The following is an 18,159-nucleotide window of genomic DNA, read 5'->3' on the forward strand; positions in this document are numbered from 1 at the left end:
CGCGTGAACCCCGTTTCCAATCGACTGACGATTAATGGTCATTGAACCGCACTCTAGCAACCGACTCTCTTTCAACCACTCACCGTTTCGCTTCGTTTCCATACACGGAGTTTAATCAAACTGACGAATATTCACGTTAAACTATCGCGTATGCATGTTCGCGCGATGGACCCTCGATAACTGGTCGGAAACCCGGCACTCTACCGTTCGAAATCGCTCCTTTGATCTTTTTATAACGAAGACTATCCTAAACGCCAAGAAATATCCAATTCACAGATCTTTATCGTGTGGAGGAATCGATCATAATATGAATTCGTGTGGATGATTCTGCGGTACAGAATTTTTTTATTTAATAAACTAGTTTGTAATTGTTTCATGATACTTCATCGGGAACATTGATCAATATTTTGGGTATATTATACACGACAAAATGAATCCGGGCTATAGATTAAAAATTCAGTCATCATCAGGATAAGTTGTATGCAAGTATTCATTTCGTGTGAAAGTATTTAGAACCTACTTTAAGACTGATTTACGATGATTTTTGTATAGTTCCTTATAACTGACGTTGTAAAGTTGCTCAATTGGCATCGTCATTTATACAGAATGTTCTGTAACTGGTGGCACAAGCGAAAAGGGGGTTATTCTACATGAAAAAATAAGTCGAAAATATAGAATATAAATTTTTCGTGTGAGGCTTCGTTTTCGAGAAAATCAACTTTGAATTTTCGTCGGGTACGGGTGCACTCGATCATGTCCCGTTATGACTCATGAATTAATTGTTATTCAGTGATTACTTCAACATTCCTCAATGTGTGTCAATCGCCACGCGAAACATTAAAAAATCTTTTATTATCAACGGAAATCCTCAGACATCGATACGTTAATGTCTGTTTAAAAAGCAAAATTCCCCGTAATAGGTAAAGGTTTGGTAAAATGTACCGAACGTTGCCCGATGTAAATACTTGGCAGTACCGAATCGAGCCAAAACTGGTGTACAAGTGGCATCGGAATCGCGATTACAATTTACAGTTCACCGTTGTTCGTGCATTCGCGCCGTGCAACGATTAATTCGCCAACCACGTTTCGATTCCGCCCGCGAACCGCGAGCTAGGTTTTGCGTAGAAAATTAAATTGCTTCCAGAGCGATTCCGTATCAAAGGCACGCTCGGAAGGCATAATTACTCGTCCAACTCCGGCCGATCGACTTTCGTTTAATTTAATTGAACACGGGCATACTTGGCACGACCCGGCGGCCTCCTATTTAACGCTCGTAAATTCAGCGAAACTTCGTTACAAATCGCGCAATTTCCCAGCCGTTTCACACATGGGAAAACTCAGTTTGGAAACAATCCGGAAGAAGCCTGGCTGCGGAAGGAGGAAGCGGGGGACGGGGGCGGGGAGGAGGGGACTCTTGTCGAGAGCTACTCGAGCTTTGGGCTTCGCCCAATTTGCTGAATTAACACGGGAATGGAGAACCGCGAGCGAGCCGTGTCAATCGATTCGATTAATCCCCAGTTACTCGCGGCTATGTCGTTTGTTCGCCAGCGTGATGTTTTATTGTGGCCATGGAGACTATGGAATCGTCGATGTTTACAGAGTGTGCGGGTATGTTTTGTTTGACAAACTCTGCGTTGAAAAGCAACGTTTCCACGTGGGGGTTTTAGATACTGTTCGAAAGGGATGTTGGTTTGGGAATCACGTGTTGAGAATGGGAATAGAATCTTTATTGCGATCGTATATAAATTGTGTTACCTTTGCTTTTTTGTGTGTGAAAATAATCGATACAGTGTGCGTAATTGTTCGGACACAAAAATAGTTGGATTAATTTTAATCCTACTCTGTATCCATAATCCTTTTCAATACTTTACGAGATTATATTTCATTTAATTTTTTTATTTGAGAATCTCTACTGTTATTAATGCATTTGAAATATTCTTGAATTCTAATATTTATTTTGCTTTTGATTCGCTCTATACAAACTTGATCAAAACTGCTACAAGGTATTTCACAAATGACCTTAAATTTCTCTTTACTAATTATTACATGAATCAAATTTTATGTAGATAAACTCTCTCAGCATGATACCCTACCCTATCGTGATTTATCATAAATAGATTCAAATGGTAATGCACCTATCCCACTCAATTCTAATAGTAAAATCTGATACATTCTGATTCACTACTGTTTCCTTAAAAATGTTACTTCTGTACGAGTGTTATCATTAATTTGAAGCATTCTGGTTTTGATTCATATGTGAACTAATCCATTTACTCGACGTCCTATTAACTTTAGTCACCAGCAGTGTTAACACATTCGCGACAGACAGATATTTTACGTTTCTAGTACAGAGTACTCATGAAAATAAAAATTACAAAATATGTTTTAAAATATCAATGTTGTAAATATGTAGTGTATAAAATAAAAAGGTTTTCATAATTTGTTCGTAACCAGGAATAGAATTTAACGTGACGTGAATTCACGTCAGCGGTCGCGAGTGTGTTAAGCATGTTTTCACTTGCGTTACTTCTTACTGCTGGAATTAAACGCAGCATCTTCAGAAGAAACCCTTTTGAATATCCATACTGTGGAACGATTGGCAATACTTTAACACGAGCTTGCGGTCCTTTCCTCGAACCAGCACGCAAAATAGCAGATGGAGGATTCTACTTGGAGCTGATGGTTCGATTTCTATCAGGAACGAGCGAGTTCAAACCACGCGATGGCTGCTCTAACGCTCCACGAGCAAGCTCGATTTCTTGGGCTTCCACGCAAGCGAACCAGGTTTCGCTAGGGAAACGCGTCTGAGCAATAACGACGATTACTGTGCAACTATAACGTCACCCCTGCAAACAGAGTTAACGAATCCACAAATTTTAATAATAATGAGCTGAACATGTATGAACGTCTTACGAAGTAACTTAATGATTTTATTTCGTCTTTTCGATATGACCACCGACAAATTTAAACATATAATAAGAATTTTTATCGAAACCTATAAAATTAAGGACGATTCTAATGTTTCTTCTATTAATAGTGTTTCCTAGAAAGAGTATACAAATATTTTTGTATGAATTGTATAACTTTTATAAGCTCTAAATGCGTTTTTCTTAAAATATCATTACTTCATGTGGTTGTCAAAAGAAAATGTCAATTTATTTACTGATTTATATTAACATTTTGTAAACTTTATACAAAAATATTTGTATGCTTTTTCTGAATAGTATTATTAGAAGAAAAAACATTCGAATCGTTCTTTATTTCATACACTTTAAAAAAAATTTCTGAAGTATGCTTCTTTCGGTCGTCCCACCAGACAGATCTCTTAAAGGTCTTCTTGGATGATTAATGCTTCCCTCAATCCTCATCTTGTATCATTCAACGTCAACAAACCTTTTTCTTCCTTGACGAACAAAAAAATGACTGACTGAGATAGTGGAGGAGATATAATAGGACGAAGGACAAGTGAAAAATTATTTTCTCAAATATTCGATACCCGCGGCGAGCTTCTCTGCGGATTTTCCCACGCTTCGCGCATAACGAAAGGGTTAATTAATGACTCGAAAGTAATAAGCACGGCGAAAAGTCGGCTCACCGTGCCATTTTTAACGCGGACGTGAAGTATGAACCTCGAATCACCCTCCTCCACTTCTTCCCTCGCTTCGTCCAGCCTGAAAAAGTTGGCAATAATTGAAATTCCAGGCTTGTCCAGGACGGAAAAAATGTTCGCGAAGGTGTCAGTAGAGTCAAGAAAAGACGGTCGAGACGGGAATATAAAATCCTGGAAGAATCGGTCGCGCTGACAAGCCACGTACGTGCTGTTTCGCTAAATTCTTTTCCTGGAAGCGAAGTTCGGCCGTTTCTGTTCTCGTTTTTCGTCTTCAAGGGATCTTCTTATTTCAATACCTCGAAGAATAGGTAATTTTCCGAAATTTTCTTAAGGAAGAAATATAAAGTGGACGACTCTCCTTGGTAAATATTGTTGGTAGCTAGAAAATGAATGTACAGTTACGTCTAGAGAAATGCCCTGAACTAACTGACTAACTGAAGTGGAATTATGGTCTACAGTCTACGTGGTGTTTTTGGGATATTTAAATATGATAAACAATAGTAACTTATGTAACGCATTTGAATGTAGAAAATATCATTCTATTTAATTTTTAATTAAAAGAATTATCCTCTAAAAAACAGTTTTTTTATTAATCCGTATGAACTATGTATTTTCCTTTTGATTATTCAGTAAAATCGATACACCGTTTTCAATCATGATCAGCGTTCCCACTGCAATCGTATTATACATAAAAATGAATCGCGAATGCAAATATATCACTTATTTATCTTTAATCAAATGAAAAATAACGCTTACTCCGTTCAGGTGAGTGGAGAGATTAATTGCTCGTCGACGAATGAATTTATAAAATAACATCCAGGATGAATCTGATAACGGTCCAGCGTTCGCGACAGGTACCCGCTGGAGGGGTTGGAAATTCGAAAATTCTTCTCTGGTCGAATCTTGTAACGGGTGTCGTTGTGCTATCGCGAAATAATGGTCCCTCGTTAACGTTGGCCGATCGTTGCTGATCATTACACCAGTCAGAGTAAACTCAAGCGACTAAGAGGAAGTAGACGAAGAAGGAAACGAGGGGCGATCGAGAGGGAGGGAAGGCGGTGGCGCGATGAACACAGGATCTTTCGTTGCGAGAAACACTGCACCCTTTGTTTCAGCAATTTCACTGAAACGTATAATAACAGTCGTATAAAAGAAACTGAGAGAATGGCGAAATCGATGGTGGAATGGCACATAAATTCGCGTAGCAGAGAGGATGTTTAATAAACAATGCTTACAAGTGAGATTAACGGTGACTTGTAGTATGGATTCGGCCGTAATTATGTTTAATTTCTTGAAATATGCGAGGGTTTAACCCATTCACTGCTAGACAAAAAAGCGTTTTGCCTTGGGCGCCAAGATTTACAAAACAACTAAAAATGGGTAATGCTTGTTAGTGAGTAACTTTATTATACATGGTGTTATCAGCTAAAAAATGTTAGTATTAATTGTAGTAATATTGCTTTGTGTCAGAAACACTAACGATAGCTTTGCCTTTGTCAAATTGACTCATGCGAGTTGTCTCAAGCAGGAAGTTTCTCACTTTGGACTTGATCCTTGACAATCTACTACAAGTGGTTTCCAAATAGTATACACGGGGAAACTCCTCTTCCTTGTCTCGAAACACAACGAAGAATCGCGAAGACTCGACTTGAGAGTTCTTCTTCCAGCTGAATCTACAAACATCCCGAGTAGAATTGTTCACCGGCTTCTAACTCAGATTGTCAAGGCATGTATGCTGCACTTACATCTATGGCTTTTATTTTCAGCAATTATAAGAAATTAAAGGAGTGGAAAATGACAGAAATTTTCTAGAGCCTCTGAAATCTCTATATGTGTTAAACTATCATTCATATCACAGTCATTACAATTTTAAAGTATTAATTTCCAAGTTTACATCGACCAGTTTTGATCTAGAAAAGTTAAATTTTACAAGAAACTTTAAAAAAATTGTCTACAAGTAGCTGCATCAGACTTATCTTTGATTATTATTTCTACAAGAGAATTTTAAATAGCAATAACAGCCCCAAAAACATTAAACCCAATTCGCTCGTAATATAATCATTAATCACTAGACGCTCATGGTTTCTCGCAGAAAATTAGCTGTCGTCATCCCTGATACGTTCATCCCCCTCGCGTTTCAACGAATTCTTGACCTCGCATTCTGAAACTGCCTCCAGCTGATTACGTACGCTGCAACAGAATTAATTAAGCGATTAATTAAACGATCGTACCTCGTGTCCGAATACCTTCGATTCTGCCTTAGACATTCCCTCGCGGTTCGCCGCGTCACCTCGTTTATACTCTTTTCTCCTCTCTCGTTGTTTTCCATTTGACGCGCCACGCGAGACAGAAAGAGGATTAACTATTACGAGGCAACGTTCGAGTTTGTTGTCCGACTTTCGTTTACGACTCACGAGTCACATCGCTGGCTTAATTCCATTCGACTCTAAAACCTCTCTCGAACCAGTCTCACCTCTCGGCGTACAGGAATCCATCCCCTTTCCAATACTGTTTTTTTTACACATCGTCGCTGGAAAAGAACGAATTCCATGCACGACGACGAACTATTATTCCCATCCTAGTCGGGGAAAAAACTTCACGTGTGGAGACTTTACGACGCGCGTAATTTGATGCTTCGTTGGCGTCGTTTAGGTCGTAAGGTCTTTTGAAAAAAAAAGTTACCTACCGTGGAAGAATTTTATCCGAGCGTACAGAACATTTTCCCGACACGGGGAGATTACAGTGAACCAATTTTTCACAGCGACGCTTATAAATGTAGGGTCTCGTGTTCCGATTTGTATCATTGCTTTCTTCGTCGATGATTATGGCGAGTAAAAAGATGAATTTTCTTGACTTTCTAATATGTAGATTTGAATACTCAGTGTAATACGAATGGGATAAAATTCAGGGCATACAACATTTGAATTGGCACGTAGTTAGGAAACTATACGTGAAAAGTTTGTAATGCAACGTTCGTTGAGAAAATTTTGGAGAATGTTCAGTGATCGTGTTGCTTTAGAGGTAATTATATTGTTTTGTGGAGTTATGTAGAATGTAATGAAGGTTGAGATCAACTAAAACAAAATTCATGTTATATTTACCATAAATTAAAAATAATAAATGTAAGGGAATATTATTATATTTAACAGATTTAGCCTCCAGAATAATTTCTATAACAACTCTAAAATTCAACTATAGAAAATTCAAGTATTCGATATTCATCTCCTCATATTATCTCATATTTTATATATATTATTTATTTATTTATTGTCGCATCAGCTTGTAACCCATTGGCGATCACTGTTAGTTATATGTTCAACATTTATATACATATGTGTATCTCATATTTTCTTAGCAATGAAAATATACAAAAGCCATTTATAAATGAAATTATGCACAGAGATATATTTATTTTCTGTAATATTAACATAAAGGCTGCTGGATTGCTCTCACCGGAGAATCTATCAAACCTGAGACGAAACACCACAAACGTTTTAAAAGTTTGCAAAGTTTTGACGAAGCGTTTCAGTGGAGTGAACGTCAGTTACGTAACCTACGGTGACGTGTTTCCGTTTCGTCGAGATCCCCGCGTAATTCAAATCTTGTAGAAGAGACTTCCAGCCAAAATGGAACAGCTGGAGTACGATAGAAGCGAAGCATATCCCTGCGAGTTCGGAGGAATTCAATCTACGTTTGCCTCTGTGTACCCCCGTTTAACCCCCGTTTCTATCCGTCGTGGCACCGCTGGAGATAGCGAAAATTTTATGAATTACTTTCGTCGGTGCTCGCCTATAGCGATCGCGACGAGTATTACGACGAGGGTTGAAAGCTTCGCGATAACCCAGAAGCCACCCGCGTAGCGCGAAATCCCAATAAACAATCAATTCTGTGGATTATGTCAGTCGTGAACGGACGAATCCGAATCCTGATTTCGACAATCGCGACGAGTAATGGCGGAAACACGACGCGATGGATCGTCTGGATTGAAGAAACGAGGCTGAAGAACTTTGGGGTATCGTAAAATTTGAGTGAGGATTCTTGGAGTAATAAAATTTCGACGAATTATGGTCATGGATGTTCATCGATAATTTTTGCATATTGGTGTGAAGCATTGGCATACCTCGAGTTATTTCGTGGCTACTATAATTTAGAAGTGATAAATTGAGGGTGGAAAACGACCAGTGTTTGTGCACTTTCTTTTATGGCTTCTCGACTCGAGGCACATCGAATTTATTAACGGTTTTTTACTGCCACTTTGGACGAAAGAGGAGAAGAAGAAAATGTGTTGGTAGCATTAACAGAGATTTATATTGTCAACATTAGGGTGTTGTAAATCTATTCAAAACATCATAATGCCTCACTGATATTAAATTTAAAAGCTGCAGGATATTCAGAATAATTTAAAGCACACGTGGGAACGCATATTATAGTGTACATTAAGTATTAGAATTTGTTGAGATCGTTAAAGATTCCTTTCATTAAAGGAGGAAGGACTCCAAAAACATGAAATTTACGTGTTACCAGCATACATACACTGACATACAAATTAAATAATGACAAGAAGCCAAATATTCCACAAAGAAATAAAAATATAGAAAATAATCAATCACTTTTTTCATATTTGTTCTGGCGGTCACTACTCGTTCAGAACAAACTATGAAGGATTACCTATCTAAAAGAAATGGGCCCTGTGGATTTTTATGGGAGTCGTGAAGTTAACGATGTTCCGTGAAAACTGAAGGGAAAAAGAAGGATTCGAGTTGTTGAAAGGAAACGTCGATGGGGGGTTGGTTTACAGAAGGGTGGGCGGAAAAGAAAAAGGAGGACGATTCGGACAGCACGGACACGCCTACGTAATCAAGCTGGGCGCTTAAGGTCTACCGTGGAGAAACGGCAAACAAACACGTCTGGGGGCGAAGTTACCCCTCGCTAAATTGGGTTAGCTTAAATCCGTTTACGTTAACTCTAATAGCGGAAGCGTGAGTCGCATGTGGCAGCGACATCGACCCCGTACTGTGCTTGAGAACCCCTTTTATGCTCGTATCGATCAACTGTGATCGTAGGGACGCATACACTACCGGCCATTAATTTTAATTCCCAAGGTGAAAAGCTATTTTGTGATAAATTCATATTTATTGACGTAGGAATAATCATATTTGAATTAACTTGTATGGGTTGCAAACGAGTGATCTATATAAATTTTGATTTCATTAAATTATACACTGTACTTCATATTTAGTTATGTAGGAATAATCATATTTGAATTAATTTATACGGTTTGCAAATAAGTGGATAGGCGATTTACTTAAATTTTGCTTTCATTAAATTATACACTCTTAGCAGCGCGTCTTGAACCATTCAGGCTACGAATTTTTCTACAGTTTCAACTTTGACTGTCTTCCATTTTTCTTGCAATACATCTCATAGATGATTTTTATTTATAATTCGCTTTTTAATACCTCTCAAAGTATAAATAATCAATATACTATTCTGTTGCAAACCTCATTAGCTTCCAATTATGAATATCGAGTATTTTATGCCAATTACATGCTGCTATGATATGAACGCGTGTAGACATCCCTTACAATATTATCCGACGCATTGCTCTACGGCAATCATTAACAACGTTCGTCTTTCTTTGGAAAATTTAGGAATTATTATTAATATAATTTATAATGCACATATTTCCAGCATTACGTGTTCCATTGCATAAACATTCCGACAATGCAGCCGTTAGGTCGCGTTTTTGGATTTCATATTGTTAACCAGGTCGTTCCTGGAGCAAATGCGTCCACTGCAAGTGCAATTAAAATTTACTAAAGAGGGGTTAATTCGTCCTGCATGCTAAATATGCGAGTGTCACGCAATTTACTTCTAATGATTATACAAAGATACAGTTGGCGATAGAAATTTTTGAATTATTAAATATAAATTAAACATAAATATTCTTTAGTTGCTCTCGGTGGTTTCTGAACTATAATTGAAGAGACAATTGTGCTCTTGTTTTATTACCACTAGATCTCTTTTCCTTGCGTTGGTCGCACAAGCTTTCTGTACATTCTCTGAGGGGTTGACTCGTGGGGTTAAACAAGGGAAAAGAACATATAACCTCTGTCTACCCCCAGTTTGTCTCTTCAAAGGCGTGGGAGTGTCGCCTCTTTATTTTCGAAGAACCACCGGCGTTCCGTACCCTTATCGTTTTGGTCAAGTTCTCTGGCGGCTGCCCTCAGGGGGGTAGTTTCCTCCAACCCCTTGGGAGCTATAGGATGTCGATGAAGAATAACGTAATTCACAGCTCGTCGAACATGCTGACCGTTTCAAATTTTCTCACGTGTTCATCTTATTCGGTGGAAAGTATCCTTCCATTCTTTTTTATCCTACTCAACTTTTTATTAAGACAATGAATCTTTAATTTTGTCAATTACAGATATCATATAATAGTAAAGGAATGAACGTTTCCATTAGAAGACACTGTCCAATTAAATCAACATAACAATGGAATCAGCACAAAGTCGGTTCTATTTATTATCAATTACTCTAATACAATTTAATATCATATAATATTTTAACGCACACTTGAACAACATATCCAGTGTTTCATATCTGCATACATGACAAACTCAGGATCGCATATCCGGATAACATCATCGTTAACACAGAGAAACGGTACTTCCCTTCGAGCTAGCGTAATTATTCCTCGAACACCAGGTTCTATAAACCAGTAATTGCAATTATAAACGTAATTGACGGTCCTTTCCCTCGCTGTGGTTCTGCTGGAACGAACAGGTGAAACATTTCGCAATTAAACACGTGTAGTACGCGACAGCAGTCTGCGCTGCGATAATAACGTTACAACAGGTACTTTCCGTATTCCTATTGAAGTGCTTTTAATCGCGTTAAATAACTTATTTCGATAATAATAAGCAATCACCCTGATGCGCGATATCCAGCTCGTTTTCGAGATTACAACGAGGGAGCTGCTCAATCCGAGTGTAATTAGGCGATTTAGTCGATTGGAGTTTCAGGCTTTCATTTCGTTCGCCTACTATATTTTTCAATAACAATATCCGTCCGCTGGCAAATTGAACGCGTAAACATGTTAACGTTTCACTTATTCTCGTGCTAATGGAACACCAACCCATCCTCGACTTTTACATTGCGAGTTGGCGTTGTAAACGCCTGCTGCCATCAGAGCGGACGCTTCAACGAATTGATTCACTTAGGAAATTCGGTGACTATGTTATTTTAAGCGCTGTTCTAGTTTATGTTAGTTTAAGCTATTCTAAGCGCTGAATTTTCTAAAGAAATTTTATGGAGGAGTATTTTTATTGGGAATTTCATGTAATATTGAAAGTAGTTAATAATGGGGAGGGTAAAGAAGTGCAGTCAGTGTAAGAAGTATTCGTACAGCAACCAATTTAAAATAAATGGTTCCTGTACGAATGGTTATTACACTGACTGTTTATTTTTCACCGAGGTGTTACGTTCGTCGAAAGAGTAAATAAACGATTCACACACATGTGAAATTTCGATTATAGTTACGAGTGTATATTTAATGAAAGATACATCTGCGAAAAAAATCTTTTCCAAGTTTGGAAGTTTCAGTTTTCCTAAACATCGTAGTCAATATTTTCAGACGAGTTCCTGACATTCTCGAAATGCAAAATTGCATCAATCCAAGTTATTAAAATTCTATTATAAATGAATAACTAACTGCGTCACTTTCCAGAGCATAAAAGTATAAACTTTTCAAGTAAAATATCTTTAAAAAGACCAAAATCTCAAATAACTAAGGATGAACCCTCGTCTCTGAATCGTAGAATAATAATTAATGTTTAGCAGATTTACCTATCGAATCGAATAAATCGCTACGCTGTGAGTTTCCTAGACATCCATTATTCGAATAAAATTTTGTCCAGCTCTTAGATCGATTTGGATGATCGTTAATCATGCAGAGAAATCGGGTCGAAGACGGTGCCGATATTTACGTGCACCAGCGCGCGTGACTGAAGGGGTTCCATTAAACTGATGGCGTCCATTAGGTATCACTGGCTACTTTGTACACACCCGGAAGATGTACATAAAGTTCGTTCGCGATGTCCGTGAAATTATAGTCGATAGGCGATGATATCCATTTGGTCGAGTCACGTTCGCCGTCTGTGTATTTAGTCCGCATAATGGCGGATCGTGGATGTAAGCTCCGAGCAATGTGTTCGCCATTGACCCGAGCGTATCAGCTAACGACTCAAAAGAAGGCTGTTCGTCATTTTTTCCAACGATTGGCGTTTAATGGGAATGTCGAATGTCTGGGTCTGGCCTTTGCTTTTCACGAAACTCGACGAGCTGCCCTCATTTCAGACTATCGGTATTGTAAATTCGAAAATTTATGCGTGAGGCGAGGGAGGATCTTTCATTATCCATTAATCATTTAGTCTTTGTAAATTATAGAAATATGAAACAGTCAAGGATGTGTTAACTTTTCGATTCTTCACTTCAGACCAAAGTCAATATAAAAATGCAAAAATAATTATTTCTAGGGTGTATAAACATCTATGAACTATTATGAATGAAGTATAGATCAGGGACACATTATTCAATATACTCAGTTGGCCCATTTAATACAGTTACTTGCATTGCCTCGCTACAAGAAGACGGCCTCTGACAATGTCTGCAAATTACTGTTTTAAAATTGTAAATCAATTTAGCGATGTACCCTCAGACTATAATCTCTTCAGAATTGATGAGATACAATTTCCCCAAGAAGAGTTCATGCCTGCAATTTTAACACGATCGCTGCGAGATTAATACCCTTGAAAATTTCTACTGTGATTAAATTTTGTTTACAGACTATTGGAAACTGCGCAATGAAACTTGATCAAAATTCAAGTATTTCTTTTAAATTCATTTTCTGTGGCACTTAACTTTTAGAATTAATTTTTGTAGTCTTTCAGTAAAAAGCACTGTCACCTACATATGGGTGACGTGGCGATCAACGTGTTAAAAGAACGATTTTCAACTTCCGTCAGTGGCCATCTTCTTACAGCAGAACCATAGTCAAAAGTACATTCTCTTAAAATGAACCTAATACAAATACAGAATAACCCATGGAGGATTTTCCAACTAAATAATGTTAGGGAACTAGTTAATCGTTATCTTTCCATAGAGTGTATCGAATCCTTTGCGTCTTTTACAAAAATTATTCTATCACAACGTCATCGATATTGTTTTCAATTTCTGACAGTCCTGTCGCGTTCTTTCAGGTGCAGACAATGACGGTCCTCTGAGGGTTGCCGTCTCGACGTGCCACGAGCCCCCGAAGATGTGTTCTGTGTTAAAGTGTCCGTGAACGACCCAGTTCCGTGTGCTTATGTATTCGTTGTTAACGAGCATCGTAGTTTGCCTCGCGACGGAGTGCGCAAGAACGATGTCATAGTCAGGTGCGAGCTGAAGTCACGTCGGACACAATGGCACTGTTGTTCGCCATCATTGTCATCTTGGTCACCACTGCCATGTCGTTGCCGCCCGTCATCAGAATCGGTGAGTCTTTGTCAGACTTTTAACATTTTAAGTTAGAACCTTGTTCAGCAGTCCTATTTCTGATGCTACACAGTTCTGCACAACTGTGTTCTTGGTAGAGTTGAAATGTCAGTTTTGGCCTCAATTTTTCATCTGTTTATAGTCAGAGTTTCATGGAAAAAATAGACCAACATAGAATTTTCCATGCTTATATTAGGATTTTTTCTCATATGCAATGGACCAACATCGAGTTTCTTTTGTAATTGTTGGTTACTTTATGGGAGTACTAGAAGAGTGTGGATAGTAAGTTATAAGAACAGTATTAGCAAAAGTAAATAAATTTTTATAACATTAAAGGTGCTGTATGTTGACTCTTTTTTAGGTTTACTTTTATTATACACACTCTTGGAATATTCACAACTGAAGTAAATCATTTTTCTACGTAATATGTTTAACATTTATACTGTATTATCCAAAAAATTACGACAAAAATACCATACACTTTATTCAGGTCTTAACCTCATAGTTTAAAAATCGCATGATTGATACCAGTAAAAAATTGTTCCTCTAAATGTCCTCCCAACAGGACACTATGAATGAACGAAAAGTTAATCTTTGACAGCTGCATCAGGGGAAACTGAGTTTTAATTACTTCTACGACTAATTAACGCTTCGCGAGAGATTCTTTCACTTCCCGTTGGCTCGATACAAGATCCTCGGCGGGTAGTTAACGCGCGAGGCTTTGTCGCTGATAAATGTAATTTAACAGTTTGGCTAATTAACCGCTGAGTTAATCTTCCGTCTCTGTCCTTGGCGTCATACCTACGTGTTGCTCGAGAAACACGCCAACTTGTCGCCCACGGACGTGTTTAACCAACAACCTAACGCTTGGAAGTGCCCACGGGCTTGAGAGAAACTAGAATTCCTCAATCGTAAGCAACTGGTCCGAAAATACCTTTGGGAAACTTAGTTTTCCAACGAATAGCCTTTAATTTCTTTGAGTCTATTCTAACAGTTTTGTGCTTCTGAATAGTTTGAATGTGCGTTCGATGAGTTAGAGTGCTAACAGCGACCGATTCGAAGACTCGTTGGATCCATCGAAAAAAGAATACACGAAACATTAATATCACAGAAGAATCATATTCCTCATCATTAATAAAAAGATTAATTTTAACATTAAGAAATAATAAGTGTTGGCAATAATTAATTTTACTGTTGTTAGAAAATGATTTTTAGTTATTCAAATCAACAGGTATAAAAATATAGAAAATACTTATTCTGAGCCATGATTGTTATTAATACTTAAGCGATTAGAAAATTTTATTGTACACATTATAAATGCTTAAACAATTCGGAGACATTCATTTTAAATGTATTTCAAAATTTCACATTGTTGTTCTTATGTTGTTATGTTCATGTTGGTTCACCGATAACTGTTTGGTTTATCGCTTTTGAAATCCGGTTCTAATATATACACAACCTGCAAACTGTGGTTAACCTAATACAAGGAATTACAATTAATGCAGCCGCAACGGATCGTTTTCTAACAACAATATTGACGTCGAGCTACAATTACATACATTAATAATATTATACAATCAGGCCATTAAATCATTGGTATGTGCGGTTTTATAATTACGCAAGATTGTAGAGCATTAAAGTAACCTAAATATTGGAAAAGAAATTTTAGTTTTAAAACAAGAAAATCTAGTTCACTAAAGGAATCTTTCAGCAATTATAAATTACATTTCTTGATAGTGGTTCTCTCTTTCCACTTGGAACATGTACCACTAACAAATCTAGATTGTTTTCCAAGCGAAATCAATGGAAACCCACTCGATAGACCACTGTACTCGGTGTACCACAAATATTGATTACAGGAACTCTTTAAGCTATCGATAGAAGCGTTGCCTTTTAAAAGAAACAAACTTCACCTTAAACTCCAGGCGAGACAGTCTAATAGCGAACGATTCATCCCCTAAACCGAATACTTCTTACCACTTAAGCCAGCATCTACGATCACCGCTCGGAAACTCGGTACACGGACGTGGACGTAATTCCACCAAAGCAGGACACTAAAAAATTGAGAGCTCCGTCTGTGTTACGTGACCGCACTGGGAAAGTCTGTAGCAGGCAACCGCGACGCGAACCCCGTGAAGTGGCTTACGTAGGATCGAGTCTTCAACCTGTTACCAGCGAGTGACTTCATCAGACCGCCCTCTTTGCTATTCCGTTCGCATTTCCCCGACCCCTGCATCCGAAACCCGTCGTTCCTGGTGCACGCACACGCGAAACCGCCCTTAGAGTCTCTCTTGGCCATCCTCATGGTCGAGCCGAGAGAACAGGAACTTTCCGTCTACATAATTCGGACGAATTTCAACGCGGCTGACCGCCACACAGGAAACTTGCCAGCAATTGGTATCTTCCTGTTGACGAGGAGGATCATGATTAATGATATGCGCGTGGGTTGATCCCATGGAGAGATTTCGTGCAGAGATTCTCGATCCTGGGGAATACTGGACATTCTTAGCCGAATGCTGGAAGGAATTCAGTGTTTATTTGGGGGTTTTAGATCTCAATGGGTATTTTTGTCGGTCAGTTGACCGAGTAAAGGGTTTTTTATGTGATTGGTGGTATAAAGAAGTGTTAGGTATCAAAGCATGGTATTAGCCAGGGGAACTCATTTGAGTAGTTCCAGAATATCTAAGCCAAATTTTGGTCTTTTCATGTGGAGGAAATTTGGCAATAACTGGAGTGCCCCTATTAACACGTTGACTGCTAGAATAATACATTTCAAAATTTCGACTGTGATTAAATTTTGTTTACAGACTAGTGGAAACTATATCATCAAGCTAATATTGTGATATTTGTTTCTGTAATTTCATTGAAGTTCAAGTACGTAATTCAAATTCATTTTCTGTAACAGTTAACTTTCAAAATTAATTTTGTCAGGTCTTTAGTGAAAAGCACTGTCACCCATATATGGTGCACATGGCGTGGCGATCAAAATATTAATGATGAGGAGAAGATAGTTCTTATGAAGATTCAATCTATTCGTGTAGAAGATACTTTATGACTCGGAAACTTGGCAAATAACCAGGATCATTCTGTGAACAAAGAGAAAAGATATGACTAACACTAGGTTAAGCTTTAGTCTCTTGACATGGAGGAAACTTGCCAGCAGTTGGTATTCTCCCGCTAACGAGGAGGATGAGCACAATCAACAATGTGCGAGTGAATCAAAAGGAATATCGAGCATCGTAAAGTGATAGTCGACAGTCAAGAGAATTCAGTCAGGTGGTTCTGAAATCTTCCGTTGGCTCACCTCACCAAGTCTTGGTCTATCGGAGAAGATCGAACTTGGCAGCAATTGGGATTTTCCTAACGATGCGCAGTGTGAGTAATGGAATGGGTTAGGACAAGGCAGAGATTCCTTGGGGATTGCTAATCCACAGGATATCGAGATAGATGGTGGTCAATGGTAATCACAAGGGCGATAACTGAATTTAAGGGAGACCAGGCTGGTTGCTCTGGCTCGACTAAGTTTTGATCTATTGGCATGGAAGATATTTGACAGTGATTGGAATCTTCCTGGACGATCTGTGGTCTATTGACTTGGAAGAAACTTGGCAACAACTGAAATTCTTCCGTTGACACAGAGGAAGATCAAAATTAACGATATGCAAGTGGGCCGGTTGAAAGGAGAGACCCTGTGATAATGTTGGTGATCCGAAGAATCAAAAAATGATAGACAGTAACCAATAATAATCAGAAATTCAGAAGAATTTGAGGTCAGTCGTATAATCCACATAATGCTAAAGTTTTATGTGATTTTGTTTCTGATTTCTGAGTAGAATATTCAGAAACTGTAGTTTCAGATACAAGGAAGATGAATGTAGGTATTACTGTGGATGTACATGATCCTCTGAAGAATGAGCGGTATTAGAAAGAAGTCTTACTATTTTGGACAGCAGGTATTACTCTAGAAAGCAAAACAAGAGTTCAAACAAAAATGTCAAACCGTTATTCTATTCTGCGCGATAACACTAACAATCCAAGACTATTTGTGACTGACAACAGTGGTCTTCAAAACTACAGTGTGACTCTCTTTTTACCCTATTACACGCAGAAAATGCACGTGTACCATCTATCTCGAATCTCTCATGCCGTACACGTATACCTCCAACCATTCGGATGCAGCTCACCCGAAATCGATTCTAAACAGTCACACAATCCTCTTCCGAAGAGATATAAACACTCGTTCGCATTCTACGCAGGGAAACCTAAGCTTGTCGAGAATGTCGATTTGTTTAGCACCACATTATTGCCGTATGATTTTGAAAAGGACTCGAGGATCAAATTTATAAAATATCGAGATCACGTATGTTCGATCGAATAATTCTCCATTGCTGACGCTTAAGTGTATTTTATTATTAAGTTCAAACAGAAATATAGACATCTGATTAGCAAACGAAATTATTTAAGTTTCATTTTGTGTTGTTGCATTCGTGGGGTATTTGTGTAATTTCTTTTTTCTTATATGGTTTTACTTTTTGTCGCATTTACTGGTCGGTAATTAGCGGCGGATTTAATTGGATTTCTGTTTGATTAGTGGTACTACATACTATTGTAGTGTTTTGCACATGTTTCTGGACATATTCTTGCACAAATGGATTTTATCGAACAAGTCCGTAAGCAATCTCTTATTTCCAACGTGTCTCGATCCTAATATCAGGATTATAGATCACGATTCCTGATATTCCAGAGACCAGCTTCTCCCCCATTGTACAAATCCTCTCGCACTTAATTGCAGTTTACCTCGCAGAGGCTATACTCCTCCTTGAAATACGTCAAAGGCAGTTGCAATATCGTCCTCCACTCGCTTGATTACCGTAATCGCATCCATAGTCGCGCTCGATCTGTCGGAGACAGTTTCTTCGGGATCCGCGGGAAGCAGTTTCTTCTGCAATCAATCTTTGGGCGCATTGTCATTCCCTCGCTTGCCGCGGAAATCGTATTCCCCCCTTTTCCTC

General features: G+C 38.4%; 1 protein-coding gene across 4 annotated transcripts in view; it reads left to right on the forward strand.

Moving 5' to 3' along the window:
- Positions 1-18,159, forward strand: part of LOC128889260 (glutamate receptor ionotropic, kainate 2) — a 213,903-nt gene that overhangs the window by 2,175 nt on the left and 193,569 nt on the right. For all 4 annotated transcript variants that reach the window (XM_054146709.1, XM_054146710.1, XM_054146711.1 and 1 more), the window contains exon 2: positions 12,871-13,147. In XM_054146709.1, coding sequence (XP_054002684.1) covers positions 13,075-13,147 — 73 coding nt within the window. In that variant the 5' untranslated portion in view covers positions 12,871-13,074. The remainder of the gene's footprint in view (positions 1-12,870; positions 13,148-18,159) is intronic.

The sequence above is a fragment of the Hylaeus anthracinus genome, unplaced genomic scaffold (genome assembly GCF_026225885.1).
Source record: "Hylaeus anthracinus isolate JK02 unplaced genomic scaffold, UHH_iyHylAnth1.0_haploid 11997, whole genome shotgun sequence".
Lineage (NCBI taxonomy): Eukaryota > Metazoa > Arthropoda > Insecta > Hymenoptera > Colletidae > Hylaeus > Hylaeus anthracinus.